Source organism: Anser anser, assembly GCF_964211835.1.
Source record: "Anser anser genome assembly, chromosome: 2".
Taxonomy (NCBI): domain Eukaryota; kingdom Metazoa; phylum Chordata; class Aves; order Anseriformes; family Anatidae; genus Anser; species Anser anser.
Genome location: NC_139721.1, coordinates 79512185 through 79529960, shown reverse-complemented (window position 1 = coordinate 79529960; position 17776 = coordinate 79512185). Strand labels below are relative to the sequence as shown.

The 17776-nt window shown below is 41.2% G+C and overlaps 1 protein-coding gene across 2 annotated transcripts in view; it reads left to right on the top strand.

The window, feature by feature from the left end:
- GMDS (GDP-mannose 4,6-dehydratase) overlaps positions 1-17776 on the top strand; it is a 409651-nt gene that overhangs the window by 336686 nt on the left and 55189 nt on the right. For both annotated transcript variants that reach the window (XM_083824038.1, XM_083824037.1), the window contains one exon: positions 1055-1151. In XM_083824038.1, coding sequence (XP_083680164.1) covers positions 1055-1151 — 97 coding nt within the window. The remainder of the gene's footprint in view (positions 1-1054; positions 1152-17776) is intronic.

Sequence of the window (17776 nt, the reverse complement as noted above, 5' to 3'; positions counted from 1 at the left end):
AAGTAGTCTAAATCACAGTGCTGATTTAAATTACATAGATTTTACTTGAACACAAAAAAGTAAAGGATTTCATCACCATGTTTTTGTGCCAAGCTGGTTCAGAGCCCCATGATATACTCAGAGGCAAAAAGCAAGGAGCAGATAGGTTTTCAATCATAACTCTGGATTTTGTACGTTCGGTGAATTAGTTTTGCGACATCAATGTATGTTCCCAAATGTTTCATCCGAAACATTTGTTCTGAGAGGGAGCATTGTCCTCAGGGTTCCTGTCTGCAGTCTGCCCTTTCCAAAGGCAGAGCCACTCACCCATCAAACTGTGCCTGTTCAGCTGCCATACTGAGCCCAAAATTTTCGACCAGGACAGTTGCTAAGCAAGTAGTCCAGGGCAGAACCAGATCACATAAATTACAGCAAATTGCAGGCTGTTCAACACATATGAAACTAATTTAGACAAAGGAGCTGACTGTAAGCTCGCAGGTAGTGAGTATTGTTTACAGTACATGTATGTGAAGCGCCATGTCAAGCTAGGACTGAAAATTCAAGAGCCGTTTTTGTTTTGTTTTTCCTAGTTAAGCACAAATTAGATTATGCAGCTTAATGCTATTCAAACAGAGCTTCACTTCCATAAAATTAACAGATTAAAGTGTTCCTGAAACTATTGGCTAAAATACAAGAATTAAAAATATTTTAAGAACCGTTTTAAGCAACTTTGAACCAATCCACAAATGAAAAGGCTCACTGTCATATTTATCTGAAGATACATGAAACATTCTGAAATCGGGATGTTTTATTTTCCCCTCACATTATGTGTTTAATTTGGAAGTCCTGTATTTTAGACCTTCCACTGAATCAAAAACCAAAACAAAGAGACTTCAAAAGCCATTGTTGCTCCATTCAAGTCTGAACTCTGCCTTTGTTCCTATAGCTAATGAGTTTATACTGTCCTGCAGGGAGAATTGACACCAGCCTCAAGTAAATGAAAGCAGGCCAAATGTTGGTAAGATCAGAGCACTAAAGTAATTATGGGTTGATTAAATGTTTATCTTCTTTACAGGTGGGAAGGGAAGAATGAAAATGAAGTAGGGCGATGCAAAGAGACTGGCAAGATTCATGTGACAGTCAATCACAAGTACTACAGGCCAACTGAAGTGGTAAGAAAATGCCCTCTCTTAGCTTTGCAAATGAATAATCCAATCACTCAGCCAATAAATTGCTGCATTTGGCTAGCAGTCTGTGAAAACGGCTTAATTGCAGTCCTGCTGCCAGCTTTTAGAACTCTAAATTAGCCTGCTTGCCGGCCCCCTCGCAGCCAGCTACCTGGGAACTAGCAAGCAGCACTGCCCAGGAGGAGGGGATCTGCCCGCCCTGCTGGGGAGATGCTGCTGCGCCTCTGTCACCCTCTCTGAATTGCAGAGGGGAGGCTAGGGGGAGTGAAATGTAACCCTGTGGGTAACAAAGCGAAGTATAAAACAACTTCTTGTGCCTTCTGGTCCTGAACTGGTTTGTGGTCATCTTTCCTCCAGATGCAAGAAGGGAAAGTAGAGGAAGGTGGGCACTAATAGGCTTGATTTTTAAAGTCCTCCTTCTGTGTCTTCGTGGCAGTGTTTCAGCTCCATCCAGTGAGTATCCCCTGTTCAGCTTAGATTTTTGCAGCTGGGAGCATCACAAAATACCCATTTTAGAAGTGCAATTGTGCTTGTGGGTTTCTTTTCCTCAGACACTTTGTGAGATCCCATTTAGTAAACGCTCATTTGCAGAGCGCATCTTCGCTCCCAGGAGTGAAGTCTGACAGGCGCTCACGCTGCTGGTAGGCCAGACCTCTAACCCTGTGCTCAAATCACCTAGTGAGCGTGCTATTAGAGAAAAAAAACAATACTTCCAAGTCAGGCAGGATGGTGGCAGTGCACGGAGATGGCACAGGATGGAGCCTGGTTTCTGGACACAGGGAACAATAGGCCTTATTGTGCAGTGTCGGAGAGGGTGTGCCCAGGAGAGGATGTTCTCCTCTCCTGGGGAGGGTGACACCAGCCCTGCCTGATGCTGACGCAGCATCGGTTGTCAGTCAGCTCTTTCAGAAGTGCTGGCTTCAGCTTCCCGATACGAGCAAGGTGTGACAAGCAAGTTTGTCTTGACACAGGTTGCAGGGTGCAAGTGGGGAGTTGAGTATGTGTAAGCGAACATCGGTTCTAAAGTGGAAGTTCAGAGGGGAATAAGAGACTTTCATGGTATGCAAAAAAGGGCTGGGCCCATGTACCAGAATCAAATGCTAGGAAGTCATTAAGAGATGTCCGTCATTCTGTGCTTTGGTAAGGTGTCAGGATGATAAGGAGGACACAGAGACAAAAGGACTTGCCAAACAGGAAAAGGACACTTGACCCAACAAGTCTGCGCTTTGTGAGACCCGCTTTCCTGCTTTGTCATACTCCTTACTAACGAGTACATATTCTTCAGCATCCACTGGTTGCCCTCGCTATAGCTCCACCTTATTTGTGTGCCCAGACATTTTCTGCTGAAATAGTTTTGTCCACTGTCTTCTCTCCATCTTTGTTGGTCTGTTTTGGGAACACGATTTCTGGATTTTAAATTCAGCTCATTATATGCTTGTCCATTTTGGGACGGTGTGTAAACGGAGGTTCTTCAGGAATGCTCATGCAATTGCTGTTGAGTCCACACATGAAAACAGGGATGTATCAAATACAGAGTACAATGTGCCCTTCAAATAGCACTGCAGATAGAGATCGATAGAGATGTTTATCTGAAATTATCTGGTCTGCCCTAGGCAACCTATTTTTCCCTTGGGCTTTCTTCCGCTGCCCCCATCTTGCCTTGCATTTAACATGCTCCTTACTCAGTTCCCATGGAAGCCTGTAAGGCTGTGAAAGCCGCTCCAGCACAAGCAGGGGTCGAAGCACCAAATGGGAATCACATTTGTGCGATTCCAAAAGGCCAGACCAAAACCTAATCCATTGCCAGAAAGCAAGGAAAAGCAATGAGAGATCTGAAATGGACTGACAGCATGTGTCCCCTCCTGCTACCCTCGCTGAGATCGCTGAAGGCAAGGACGCCTCAGGTTGACATTTTTGCAAGAGGCTTAGCCAGATCGGTTAATGGGAATTCTGCTGTTGAATCCTGGCTGACACACAAAATCCAGTGCTCAGGTTCTCGTGTCTTACTTGGAAATGTTTCTGTCTGTCTCTCTGAAATTTAACATGGTATTCTGAAAAGTGAAAATAAATAACATTTAATCTTGTATACAGTCAGTTCTGACAGTGCCAATACATTCATTTGAAAACACATTTGTTTTCTTCAGTCAGTGATCCCTGGGGTCAAGGCCTCCCATTGAAAAGCTTAGCTGTACTGAAGAAGAAACCTTGAAATGTGAGACTGTCTGCTGGTCAAACTAAGTAGACTCTGAATGCCTTGACTCTAAATCTCTTCACTCTGCTTTTTGACTGCTTTGGGGCCCCCTGATATTTACTGGCCTTGGGAATTGTTTCTGCTAATGCTTCTAATGCCTGTCTCTCTCCTTCAATTCTGGTGCCTTGCTAACAACAAACCTATTGCTATCATTTCTTTTGGCTAGTATCCTATCAGTATCCTTTTTGACCCTTCTTTTAAATTGTGTTTGGAGACTGTAACCTGCTGCATGGATTGTAGAAAAATGATTACTTCTGCCTTTCTTAAAATCAGCAATTTTCACAAGAGCTTCATCACAAGCTTGCTTTTTATACTGAAATTGATACAGCAATAAAGATGTTTTCATGCATTTTGCAGTCTTTTTTAGCACGTGGCTGGTAAGGTTGTATGTTACATTCATTTGCTGCTCTAGGTATGAAAAGATAAGTTTCCACTGCAGTTTACTCAGCTATAAAATTTAGATCCTTCAGAAATGATCTCACTACTCTTTTCTATTATTGCTACAGTCAGAATGTTCAAACTGCAGGTAGGCACTTTAGTCTATACTTGGATTTGAATAATCCACTTGGTTTAAAAAAAAATAATTTTAAATTTATTTTAAGAATTCAAAACAAAATTATGCGAGCCATCTCATTCAGTTGGAAACAAGCAACCCTGCAGCAGAGGATATTGGAACCACCACATCTCTCAGACCCTGAAGTGGGGTAATTTTTATAGAATTTGGGCCTGTCTTTAATTTTCTTATCTTTCAGCAAGATATTAACTCGCTGTCATTTTTTGAATCTTATTTACATATATTAGAAAAAATGGAATAATCCTAAAATTAACAACAGAACAATGGTATCTGAAGAAATCAAGTGAGATAGTCAAGCAGGTGTTTCCCTCCAAGAGTTCCACAATCATTGCTTCTAATCAAGTTAAATATGTTTAGGTGTTTGAGTAAAATTGCTTCTAGTATTTTTGCATGGCAGATATTAAGCTAACAGTTCTTATTGGTGTTTGCATCATTTCATTGCACTTTCTTGCAACAATGAAAATCAACCTCAGGTCTCATTGGTCTGGCCTGTCACCAGAGAACTTAAGATGTGTATTTCTCAGTTAAGAATTTAATAAATTCTATCTTAATATTTTTTTTAAAGAAAAAAATGGAGGGGGGAAACATTTCAACCATATGGAAGTGTTGTGTATGTTACAGGGAATCCTTCTGTTTCATCCCACCTGTTTATGTAGGTGTCCTACAGCTTTCCTAGAGTAGGAGCTGCAGGTTGAATTCATGCATCGCATTTGTTATGGGCTGGCATGGCTGTAACTCTGAGGATGTACATACATCAATGCAAATTTCCTTCCCTTATGCAAGCCCTAGAACCTCTGTCACAATGCGATGCTAATGTTTAAGCACACATATGGCGTCTTACTATTCTTCTTCAAAGAAAAAAGGGTATGCTAACTTCTTCCTTTTGTTGTATGCCTTAAGCAATTAAGCATTTTTCTCCCAGTCCTTTCTAACACTGATATAAATGAAACTCCATGCCATAGTTAGCAGAAAAATTCACAGCAGCACAGTGTCCAAGGATACTTTGTCCTCCTGGAATTATTTCTCTCAAGTTGCTCTAACTTCTAAGAAGTTCCATATCCCTCTGCACCAGCTTGCTTACTTTTCAAAGGATTGCTTGTCATATCTAAATATCTACAGAAATATATGAAAAAAGAAATTTGCCAGGTTTTCTACATGTTGCTTACACTAAACTTTACATCTTTACTTAACTGCGTGTGGCCTCAGTTGCCCTTTTTCTTCTTTGGAATTAAGCAGGATGGCTTTAAATTTCAGTCTCTTCAGATGTTTTTTAAAAATTCAGCTCTATGTTTCCCATGTTTCATAGGATTCCAGTAAAAAATTCCTTGGGGCATATCACATTCTCCCAAAGTCAGCTTTCTTAAAGTCAAAAACATTTGTGAATTCCTCTAAGTGTTCCTGCCGTAAAGACCATTTAGACTCTAATGAAACCATGATCACAAAAGCCTGACTGCCCTGTGCTTCCACTTTAGTTTCCATGCAAGCTTCGTTTCCGACTCTTAAGTTCAGAGCAGTCTGTGCTTGTAAACTGTTTAGATGTCTGTATGAGGAAACACGTGCTTCCCTTCCTCAAGGATCTTTATGCTCATCAATGTCAATATGTGACCTGTATTAATAGTCACGAAAATGAAATGAGAGCATTCAAGGAAGAGTAATCTTCAGATAGTTTTCCTGTCTATTTTCCTCACTGGCAGCCAGGTGAAGAAGTTGCAAGTTGTCTTAACTCTGGCAGTCTTCTCCTGTCTGTGTTGTTGTTTTTTTTTTTATTTTTTTATTGTTTTGAAAACATATGTCAACATCTGAAAAATACTGCTTTGGTAAATGATTGCCTCTGTTGTCCTTAATTCTCCTCCAAGCTGGCTTTGCTGCTGTGTCAGCCAAAATATTTATATCATTTCTTGCTTAAGACTCAACATTATCTCTGCATTCCTTTGCCACCCTCTTCCTTTTCTTTGTTTCTCCTGCTAGTAAAACCTGCAGTAGATTTTTTTCATTTTAGTTACAGGCCTTACGTATCAGGCGTTTCAGAAGTGTCTCTGAAAACATACGTGTCAAATTCAGCCAAGTAAAATAACGAATAATAATAACTTGTCACTGTGTGCCATCTACAAGGCACTGAGCACTTAACGCGTTTTAAACGTTTCTCTACGAGCATGTGGAAGAGGTAAAAAGCAGTGTCGGCGCGTTTCAGCTCGTGAAACACGTGTATGGCAGAGCAGAGGGACTGCGCTGCGTGAGGGAGGCCGTGAGGTGGTGGAGCGAGGAGGAGGAGGAGGAGGGCCGAGGGCACTGCGCTCTGCGCAGGAGCCACCGTTCCTCCACAGGTAGCACTCCGCTTTTTTGTCTCATGCTGGCTTTGCTTGTGTTAGCGGTTCCTTGAAAGATAGGAAGACCATTTTTACTCACAGGTTTTCCCCTCTCAGGTTTGAGGTCATTAAACCTGGGAATCTTCAGCAGGTTCATGTCTAGCCTGTCTCACTGTCCTGTTTAATCCTCCTCACAGACTTGGCAGGAGCCCTAGCTTACCTCCTTTTTTATGGGAGCAGCTACCTAATATGTACCCCTCCAACACTCCCACACACATTTCTGACTTTTCGCTTCATAACTAGCTCATTACATCGGTATTAGACAGCCGCATCCAGTAAAGGAATCCCTCTGGACACTGCTGTTTGGAGTCCTCATATGCTGTGCTTTACTCAGTTGCTTCTCTTTGCGTCATCCTGCTCCTCCTCTGCTGTGCCTCCAACAAAATATGTCTCTGGCAACTTCTGCAACTGGCTCTGTTCCCCCTCTTCCTTCACCACCTCTTTCCCTGCTGTCATTCCTGAGGTTTTGAAGCCAGCCATGTGTCATCTGTGACCTTCACATCTTCACTGATCTTCCTGAGAACATCAGCCTGTCTCTCTGAGCCTGCTTTCTGATCCCCTAATACCACAACTATCCAACAAGAGTAGCCAGAGGAAGAGGATGTCCCAGCCTCCTGGGGTGTAAGTTGGAGTGGCTTTGCATCCTGACTGTTGCACCATATGTTCATTTACAAGATCCGTAGTTTTTTTCTTCAGAAATTTTGGACTGGCTGAAGAAATCTACGACTAACTTTGGGCAAAGCTATTTTCCACTGGGAGTAGGTAAAGAGATTGAAAGCCCATTGAAAAGATCATGTAAAGATAAAGCTGTCATCCAAGCAGAAGGGTTGGTGATTTTAATTCATTGCTCATTTTTCTAAATGATGCTGACACGTAGCAATTAGTGGCAATCTTGGATGTGACAGACCCATGCTCAACTCCTGAAAACAGATTTTTAAATTAAACTTAGGTGACTGGAGGATTAAGAGTGAGGGAGAGGTGAATGAGGACAGAAGGCTGTTTAGCTCCGTAATTAGGCCCTGATTCAGCCAAGCATCCAAGCAAGTGCTTCACTTCAAGGGCATGAATACTTAATAGGGACAGTTTCCATACTCGGAGCTATGGGCATGCTTACGTGCATTGCTGCATCTTAATGTGAAGCAAAGCAATTCGTCTGTGATGGGAACTAGATGGTCAGCCCAAACTCTCGTGGGAACTCAGGAGGTGCCAGCTCACTATTCTTGTTTGCCTGCCCCATTGTATGTGAGCACAGTACCCAGGAGAGGAGATGCTGAAATACAGTTTTTTTATCCAGGTTGTCTTAGGATGGTTTTGCAGGCAAGAAGGGATTAGACCAAGTTCATGCAGTCTTTAGTTTTCATCAGCCGCTCCTGTAGTGACATTTCCTGTCCGTAATTCTTCTCCACCTTCCTGGCGGTAAGAAGTCTTACTGCCACCTCTTCACTTATTCATGTTTATTCATGCACAGAAAGCCTCTCTTTATCTCACCTCTTATCCCTTTGCCTCCCCCTTCCCTTGGCGTGCCATTTGGCCTCCTCCTCCCGCCTGTTATCTCTGTCTGTTGTCTCGCCTTGTTTTCTTATCACCGCCTGTCCCTTGCCTGTCCCACACAAACACTCCTTGTGCTCCAGCAGCTGTGGTGGGAAATGCAAAGCCCCTGCAGGGAGGTCACAAGTGTGGGAGAAAGCCTGGAATGGGCAAAAGCCACAACTGAAGTCCAGGCACAGGCAGCACCAAAGACACATTCATCACAACTGCCAAGTGTTGCTTCCCACCAAGAGTTCCCACTACCTACAGCCTTTTACCTACAGCCTTTCTCCATTTCCTGCATGAGATCAGGTGTTCAAAAGAGCTGAACTATGGTTCAGACCACATTTTGGAGTGCCCAGTGACTTGGGTGAGACTGGAGACCTGGTGGTGTGCTCAGCAAGAAGCTGTTCCCACCAGGGCTTTCCAAAGACCTCGATGTCAGAGGTGGTTGAGGTCACTTACTGACCTGACTGCTTATTCACGTTCAAAAGTGTGAGCATTTCTGAAGATCTGTCTCCCTTTTGGAGGCTGTTTCTTTTATTTTACAGTGGAGTTTTAAAAGCAAAAGTCAAGCAGTATGTTAATAATACTGTTCATTGTGACTGTGGTTCCCACCATGTTATAACCTCTTAAGTATGCTGTGCCAACACAACATTTGCTATGGTTTTAGAGTGGCAGCACAGAACCAAAAATGACATGATTTATATGACAATAAAAGTGGCTTTTGAATACTGAGGATATGAGACAGAGGTGAGGTTTTCTTCAGCAAATCTGGATTAAACTCCTCTCTCTCTAATTTCTCCAGTGTTTTTAAGAGCTTGCCTGACTGCTGCTGTATTTTATTTTATGGGTGAGTGGGTGCATAAGGGAAGAAGACAGCCACAGGCTGTTAGTGTGTTTCATCTGAGAAACCAGAAGATGGTTTTAGTGCAGTTTTAAAAGCAGCTTCTGCTGAGTTTGGGTCAGCAGATGCCTTGACATCAGCCTTTTCAATATTGAGTCAGTGGCTTGCTGGGGTACAGCTGTCCCTAGACTGGATATGCTGTGGCACCTAATATACTTCCTGTTTGAAAGATGGTACTTCAAGCTACCGATTCTCAAAATCACGTCCCTCCTCGTACATGTATAAGTGTTATTTTCTTGTTGCTGATGCTGTTATCAGAGTGAGTGCAGTTGTCCCTCTGAGGGACACCCCAGGGCAGCGAGAAAGGGCCGTATCGACAAAGCCGAGGAGAAATGCATAAACACACAGCCGGTTCTGAGGAAGGAGGAGGGTTTGGGGGTTGTTCTCCAAGAGCTTTCATTTCATATTTTTCAAGTGTTTCACAGTCCAGAAATGACAGTAGGTTTCTTTCACTTTCTTGTTCTGTTTCTTTAGTCATTTCAAGTTTATTCCTCTAAAAAGTGTGGAAAGTTTTGACTTTACACTGGAGACGGAGAAATATTCAAGAAGCATTCTGTTCAGAAGAAAAAAAAAAGAGAGAGAGAGAGAGAGAGAGAGAGAGAGACCAAAACTGTTTTTTCACTTTTTCTAATGAAAACCTAATTTGCAAGGGGAGTACTTTTTTGGTGGTAATCAGGCTTGCTTTCAGATTGATCATAGAGGTCCTCTGTCTCCCCCAAAAAAATCCACAAGAAGTTTTTGTTCAGACTCATACCTTTATCCTTCACTATTAGCAATTTCTTTTGAAGAGGCAAATGGTTGAAAGGAAGTGGAGGTTTGGAACTGCTTGTTTGCAAAATAAACAAACCTTCACCCTTCCCCTCTTCCACTTTTAGAGTCATAATTTGTAAATTAACAACTTTGTGATGGAGGTACAATGAGGTGGGACCTTTGTTATTGTTTCCACCCTGTGATGATGATGCTGATTAGTGTTTAACCACCTTCCCTATCTTCATGTCTCATCTTTGTATTCCACTATAAACCTGTAGTGATGATACTGGCCTTATCAAAACTTTAAGCATTTTACTTTAGTATTTTTAGTATCCTTAATACTTCCCTAGTGTTGCAGGAGAGCTTCTGTGGCTGAGTTGCAGGAGAAACTGAACCTTGTTGGTCTCAGCAACTTTTTTAAAGTTTGTTGTTGAATAAAACCATAGAAAATGATCTTTGTGGCACAAGCATCTATTGTACTTATCATGAACCAGGAAATGGATCTTCGTGCCCATCTTGGAAGCTCCCCAAACTGTCTGATGTCCCAGCTGGATGGGTGAAAGGGGAGACAGTATTTATCTGCAAGGCAGGAGAGACTTAAACATTAAAGAGCTTTATGCCTAGGATCAGCTGGAATTTTTGCTCATTCCTCACATATAGAGTCTGAGCTCACCAAAGCAGACAATATAAAAAATATTAACAGGATCCAAGAAGACATTAGTAATAGATTAAGAGTGTAGGCCTCCCTTGAAAGACTTTATTTCGTGATTTTTTTTTTCCCTTTCAGCCTGGAAAGTCTGAAGGTGAGTAGGTGAAGTCAATTTTAATAATTCACAGACAATAATACATCTATTCCTCACTTGACAGAGCTAGTGTTTAAACTATTAGCATTGCCTGGCATGACATAAAACAGGATCAGTCACTCATCCCTTTGAACCATCTAACCTGGCTTCATTTAAATGTCTTCCTTCCAGCCTTGCCAGTGCATTTTAATAAGAGCTCTCAGCTGACTTGTGACTTCAGAATTTATCTACTGGGCTGTGGTTAGGAATGGAGTACGACTGCACCATTCCTTGTCAGCTCTTTCTGTATGCAATGACACGGAAACCTCAGTGCTGCAGATAGCCATTGAAATTCAAAACAGACCACTTGACTGCTGAACAGAAATGTCTTTTTAAATCAGATTTTCTTTTTGGAACATTGTTCTGTAATTTTGGAAAACTCTTTTTTTTTTTTTTTATTCCTTCAGACTGCTGAACTGGTACTACTCTGCAGTCATGCTTCGTATCGAATAGCTGTAAGGGGAAAGGTGGATTAACGATAATGAAAACAAAAAATGTGTTTTAAAATAGGACGTCTGCCTGTTTTTTTTTACTGTAATCTGTGACAAGTTCATGTTTATAATTCACTACATCTGTTACTGAGTTAGTGCTTTGCAGACCTTAGTTTTACAAATTTCCAGATTGGGTGACTAGGAGTTGAATTGCTTTTGTTTTTATTTTTTCTTCTGATTGACCCATAAAATACTACACTTCCACCTTCTGATTTAGAAAGCAAAAACATATATATTAAAGCTTCTTTACAATAACAAAGACTTCTGACTAAAGCAATTGGCTCCCACTGTAGTTTTCCCTTAGATAACAGTTGTAAATTCCCAAACCTCTAATCTTTGGCAGCATTTCCCCCCTTGATCCTAGTTTCTGTTTCCATGTGTTGGGGGAGATTAAAAAGTTGGTTGTGAAGGTGAAATTGGAAACAGAAGAAATGTGAGGTTTTAGTAAAAGCGCAGGTGAGTGATATGACCAAGTTTGTTCTGTGCACTGTTTTCTTAACTATGAAACAAAGCCTACCGGGGCCTTTTCTTATACTGCAGTGTCACCACTGATCACATGTTGTGACATTCACTCCTCACTCTAAACAATTCTTCTGTAGTGCTAATCCTATATGGTTACCACCATCTTTTATCCCGCACATAGTTGGCTTAAAGGGCTTGCAGATGAGTACCCAAGGTAATATTTAGGTGTTTTTCCTGACCTTTCCTTCTCTGTCTCCTCCCCAAGGTGCTTATTGGTATTATCTCTGCATTTCACGTATTTGTCAGAGGCCTTCTGCAAGGCTTCTAAGCTTCAAATAAAAAACAAAATTAGTCATGACTGAAGAAGTAGTGAATCCAGAAGAGCCAGACAGCTCAGGCACTGTAAACAAAAAGTTGGCATGATTAGAATCTGACTAGCCCTAAAGGTAAGCCACCCACCTGTGTAATAATTCAATAGCTGTGTGCCACAGTGAACGCAAGAGAAAGGTGGACATGGGAGTGAAAACAGAAACACAGGAAAGCACATTATTCACTACAGTGGAGATTCACGGCAGTGAAGACTTATGTGCACTTGAAGAACAGCCAAAGGGAGTTGGTGATGGATGATAGGCAGTTTGCGTGCCAGAATACTCACAAGAAGTATTCTTATTTTTGTCTCCTAGTATTAGTGACCACAATTAGTTCTACTTTGGCTTAGCTGCTGGATGGAGTTTTTTTTTTTTAAAAAAAGATTTTATTAAGTTCTTAAATATGGCTTTGTGAAGGATTTCCTACTCCAGACTAATGCCTGGAACAATAATCTTTGATACTCTTGATAGCATAGCTTGCTATGACTGAGAATAGCCTGAATGCAGGCATCTACATCCAGCAGCCACTTCAGCTAGCGATTTGCTGGCAGAAGAAGCAGGTGTTGAGGCATGACTGCCAGGAGGGAACTTCTGGGAGAAACCATCCATGTGCACAGCTTTGAGAGGTGGCAGCTGATGTGCTTGCAGAGTTTTTTCTCAGGATCAGCATTTATGTGCCAGAATTCATCGAATGGGTATTTTGTACCTTGACATATAGACTGGAAAGTTTTGCGACAGCACTGGAAGAATGCAGCTGCCATTCATATATCTGGGTATAAGTTATCAGGGCTTTGAGCTGGGAGGGATGTGACAAAGTGGTTGGAGTCACCGTTGCTTTTGGCAGGGTCTGTCAAGGCTTGTCCCATCTGTGGCGGTAAGAGTAAAGGGTTTGCTGCAGGGGTATGCCCTGTGGTCAGAGAAGTTTAATCAACAACTAATTTTCCACGCACCAATGAATGCCAGTGACTGCTGGAGACAGAAGCTAAATACGTTAGAAGTAAATGCATCCTTGATTTGTGTGTCAGCTTTCCCCTCGTTGCTGACTGCTTTTTTTTTCTTCTGTAAAGCCTGAGGAAGTTGGGTTGTCCCTCAGGCCTCCCAGTGCTGTTTTTTTAATTGCCAAGAACTCAGCAGTTGCCTATGAGCAGAACTTAACAAGACATAGTACAGCCAGCGTGCCCTCAAACATTTGGTGATGTGAAGACTTTCTCAGGGGTCATGTGTAGCCTAGCAAAGACAGTTCAAGACATTGGCATGCTCCAGAAAATATATCATACCTGTGTCTCTTTTCCAAAAGCCTTGGGGATGTTGTTGAAACAGGGGAATGAACTTTTTATCAAGTTTCTATACAGAAAAATGTTAATTTTGGATCAGGATTCAGAGTGAATGAATATCCAGTTGTTGTTTTTTTTTTTATGTTTCCCTTTCAATCATTGTTATCAACTGGCTAAATTTTGATCTTCTCAAAATCAGTACCGTATGAACATTTATGGTGATCTCTGCAGAGCAGCACCTTGAAAAAAGACATTCTGTTGCTATAAATTATTTTATTGTGAGCTGTAGATATATTAGAGAGGGAGATGGAAAAGGAAAGGGAGGTTTAGACTTTTCTGTAAGGATACCAATTTGAACTGTAATACGAATGGGAAGAGATGACTTGACAATGCACTGGTGGAGGTAAACAGACTCATTTCTGTGGAAGGGGTGTTGACAAGCAGTGATTTTTGGGAAGCCTCCAGACAGAGTCCAGACACCGACTTTGGGGATTTAGGCAATATAAAAATGATTATTAAAAAAAAAAAAAGAAAAAAGACATTTACATCAGCTGTGCCTTTTTTTCTTTTTTTTCACAGACTCTTGTTCTATTAAACATTTCCAGAAACACTTGTACAGTTAAGGCTAGCACTGTGAAAAGAACTAATATACTTTTTTTGATAGACTCTTCCTGTGTTGCTTTTGTTTCTTCAAATTGAATGTGTTTCAGACACAAGTTTACGTTTAGGCTGCTTCAAAAAAAAAAAAAAAGAATATATAAAGCCTTGAGCATGATAGAACTGTAGAATTCACATAGACCCGAACTAAAATGGTCACATTGAAGATCATGGTGGTAAGTGACCTTGCACATTCACATGGCCTTAAGCATAGATATGGAGATGGCCTCCTCCAAAGCTGAGTTCCAGGCATGCTGATAAAATCATTTGCTCATGTCCCAAATATTGTCTGTTCTCATCCCCCTAATTCATTGTAGTTTGGCCTAATAAGATGATGACACATTAGAGAGGGGTGCTTACAATTGTGTTCTGCTGTTTTGCTGCTTCTTTTTTCCTCCTCCACAAAGCATCCCATTGATTGCTGATTCAAAGCAAGCAGATTCCTCACTATGTACCCTCAAATCCCTCCTGAAAATTCTTCTCTTTGATGCCCACAGAAATCATTATACTACTGATACGCTGTGACGTACTGTATATTGTGATGACCACTTTTGTTTTATGGTGTTGTCTCCTCTTACTACCCTATATCTCTGTTTATTTTGTTCCTCATTTCACATGTTGAGGGTATGCTGAGTAAAGGAAGCAAGCAAGGTAAATTAGCTCATGTGAAACCCTGTTTTTGTCACAGTAGCAGTAAGGCTTCATGTTGCTGGCTAATTCAGCCATGTGCAGCATGACCTCAGATTATGAGCTTTTGTGCAGAAAAAGTTGTTTTTGTCCACGTTTGCAGCAGTTAGAGCAGGAAGATCCTTACTGATGGCAGAGGTTTTTAGAGACAAACTGTAATAATCACTGTGATTTCTTTGCTTAGTTGAGAGGAATGTCTGCAGGAACCTGCTTATTACACCTATTAAGGTTCAGACCCATAAATGCAGACTTCCATCTTCATGAAAAGCTGAAGTAAGCAAACCTGGTTCACTGGCTGGGTAACAGGACAGCTTTTCAGAGTCTTTAGACCCAAGGAGCTCATGGTCTTACTGGAAACTCCTTGGATACTATCTTTAAACGTTTTGCAGTATTTTTATTAGTACTTTCCACTCCTTGGTGGATCAATGGAAGCCTGTTCTGAAATTTTAAGCCCTTCTTTCTTTGCATTGGAGTTTCAAATTAATGGTCTGCAACTGTAAACTCACATATTTGCACTGACACATTTTTATTGAGGTCTCATGTGCCTGCAGTTTAAGGAAGATCCAAAGAAAATGAAAGTATCTGACATAGGGCCATGATCTCCTATCGCTATCAGCTCATTAGACAAATTTTACAAATATAATCAGGAAAAAAAAAAAAATGACATAGTGGCTTGTTGGCTATATCATACAAGTGTTATACTGGTAACTGTGTTGCTATAAATGTCAAACCAGTGTACATTTTTGGCAGTTGCAAAGAATCTTCACAAGTGTTCCTGGAGGCATACTTTTAAAAGGTGTATTTTATATTCAAAACAACAAAAATATTGTAGGATGTAAATGTTGTTTCATCTAGCCCTTACAAGAATTTTATGGCATCTGTTTTTTTCTCTTTCAGAAAGATGCAGCTGGTATCTAATAGAAATAGATCTGTCCCATCTATTTTCTACTAAAAAAAAAAAAAGTCAGAGTTAAGGGTCAGATAGTTTAATGTTACAGATTTGGTGCGTCCCCTGGGGTAAGTTATCTACACTTTCTGATGCTAAAGATTCAGAAAGTTTTGTGTGGAGAGTTTGGGAACGCATTTTCATTTACACTGTGACCTGGTTATATGTACCATCTCTACATCAAAATGTGCCTTATAGTGGAAGGTTGTTACTACTTGAGCAAAGGCTCACGTATCAGCTTAATTCTGCTTCTGGTGCATGTCATGTGCACAGTGTAGAGGTTTTTTGCAGGGCTGAGGCTTGTCTCCTGTCCTCTTTCAACTCACCATGTGCTTGTACACAGAGTGAGTATACATCTCTGTTGAGATACATTGTCTTGATGGTGATTTCTTTGCCTAGCTTTCTACCTTAACTCTCTGTACTGTGAACATCTCATCACCACCTTCCTATATGACCATTAGGCACTCCAATATTTTCCTTCTTCTTTCCTCACAATTGCCTGTTGTCCCTTAGTTCTGCTTTTTGAAATGTAGTCACTGCATTTTTACACAGGTTTCGGTGGGTTGGTTGCTTGCTTGCTTGCTTTTAAAGAAATCTGGGACCCTTTCCCCAGAACTCAAATTCCCCAAATCCAGCATTGCTCAATCCTTCCCTGACCAGTCCTTGTTCTTTCCCTATTTCTGCCTGCCCCGCTGATGAGTCTGCTGGGGTGAGTCCCACTGATCCCCAGCACCTACTGCTGCTCTCTGCTTGTGCTGCCCATCTAGCTGAACACACAAGCTTCTTCTCAGTCTTTCTGCAGAAACAAAACTATAGATAGGTCTTATTCTAGAAAATGCCTTTAAAAAGGACCCTCAAGAATCCCAACTCATGCTCACCAAGAACAAAAGCAAAAAAAAAACCTCAGCATGGAATTATTGTACATACAAAAAAGAAGGAGGGAGTCCAACATTTTTTGTCTTCCCCCCCCCCCCGGCCCGATATTGATAAGTGAAACAGAGTTTCTTTTGGTGTTCATTCTTGATAAGACGCATGTGCCGCATGCATACATGTGCTTTCTCTCTCTTTCTTCTCTGTTTAAATCCCATTTAAACAGTGCTCAGATACTTCTGGGAGTTGTAATCCATGTGCAGCTCTGTCAGGAGGCAAACACCAGCTGGAGGGACGGCTCTGCAGGACGCTTTGCAACCGGTTGGGTTGCTGAGGAGTTATAAAAGAGGGAAAAAGCGGTTCACAAGGACTCAGCCAATGCCTTTTGGAAAGCATTTGTTACACTCTCTTATGAGCTACAAAATCTGTCTTGTACAGTTTCTTATGCGTAGTGAGGGGCAAGATTGCGAAACAGAAAATGACAGAACTTCACAGCCAAATTGGTACTTTCTCAGATTTGTTTGACTACTTATTGCATACAGCTTCAGAGTGGGCTGAGAGCACCTGTAAAAAACTGCTGTTTAGTGCATAGATAGATAATCAAAATAATTTGTTCTTTATTGAAGTATTTTTCCCCTGCCAGAATCACCAACAATGTGAACATTTCTTGTTAGCTCTCTCTGATATGTGTTTCCATTACCCATCTCTAAAGTCCTTGTCTGGCTATATTTCCAGAAGGGTACTGAAGCAGCACAGATGTTTGGAAGTTTACCATTCTTCTAATTAAACACTGTATTAAGACACATTTACAGCTTTGCCGATTCGGAGCTCTAGGTTAACATTCCTGTACTCTGATACTAATTGAGTAGTTGCCCAGAGCATTATCCTAACACTTCTGTAAAACAAAGTGCTAGGGACTGTTAGCATAGAAAACCATAGAATTTTATACAAGAATTTTAATAGGGAGCACTATTAAAAATAAATACCTGTGTTTATGAGTATTGGTCATTATTGGTTAATGAGTGGAATGCTAAAAAGATGCTAAGCAGTTACAGCTTTAGCAACACAGAAGATAAATGACAATAGATAATTTTATGTAGTGAATATATCATAGTTTCTTCCTGCACTGGATTCCTTGGTGTTCTGCTCAAAAATAACAAAGTAATGGGGAACTGTGTTGTAGCAGAACAGATGTAGGGAATGTTTGATGATGCTCTGAGTTACAGCATAGCTACAAGGATATTTGGGCTTTGGTATGTTTGAATTAAGTACACCCCATTATTTCCCCTTCCTGCTAGTAGCCATTTGCCAAGGAAGCGAGCTCAAAGGTTAGTGAAACGAGAGTCTTAGAAATGGAAAATGGGAAGAGGCAGCCTTACTGATAGTGGATGTCCTCTTAGGAAAGTGCATTGAACTGACACAATTGTAAGCTGTGGGATGTGAAGCAAATCTCTTAACGTTTCAAATACAAAACAAATGGGGCCGTTGGTTCTTGAGATGGAGTTGATTTTAATGTATTATGGTGCTGGCACATGTGATGGGCTGCAGTACAGCATGCAGCGACCAAAGTGGACAAGTATGGAAATGACTGCAGTCCAGTTGAGACTGAAATGGTGGGCACGGTCTTCAGGGGAACCC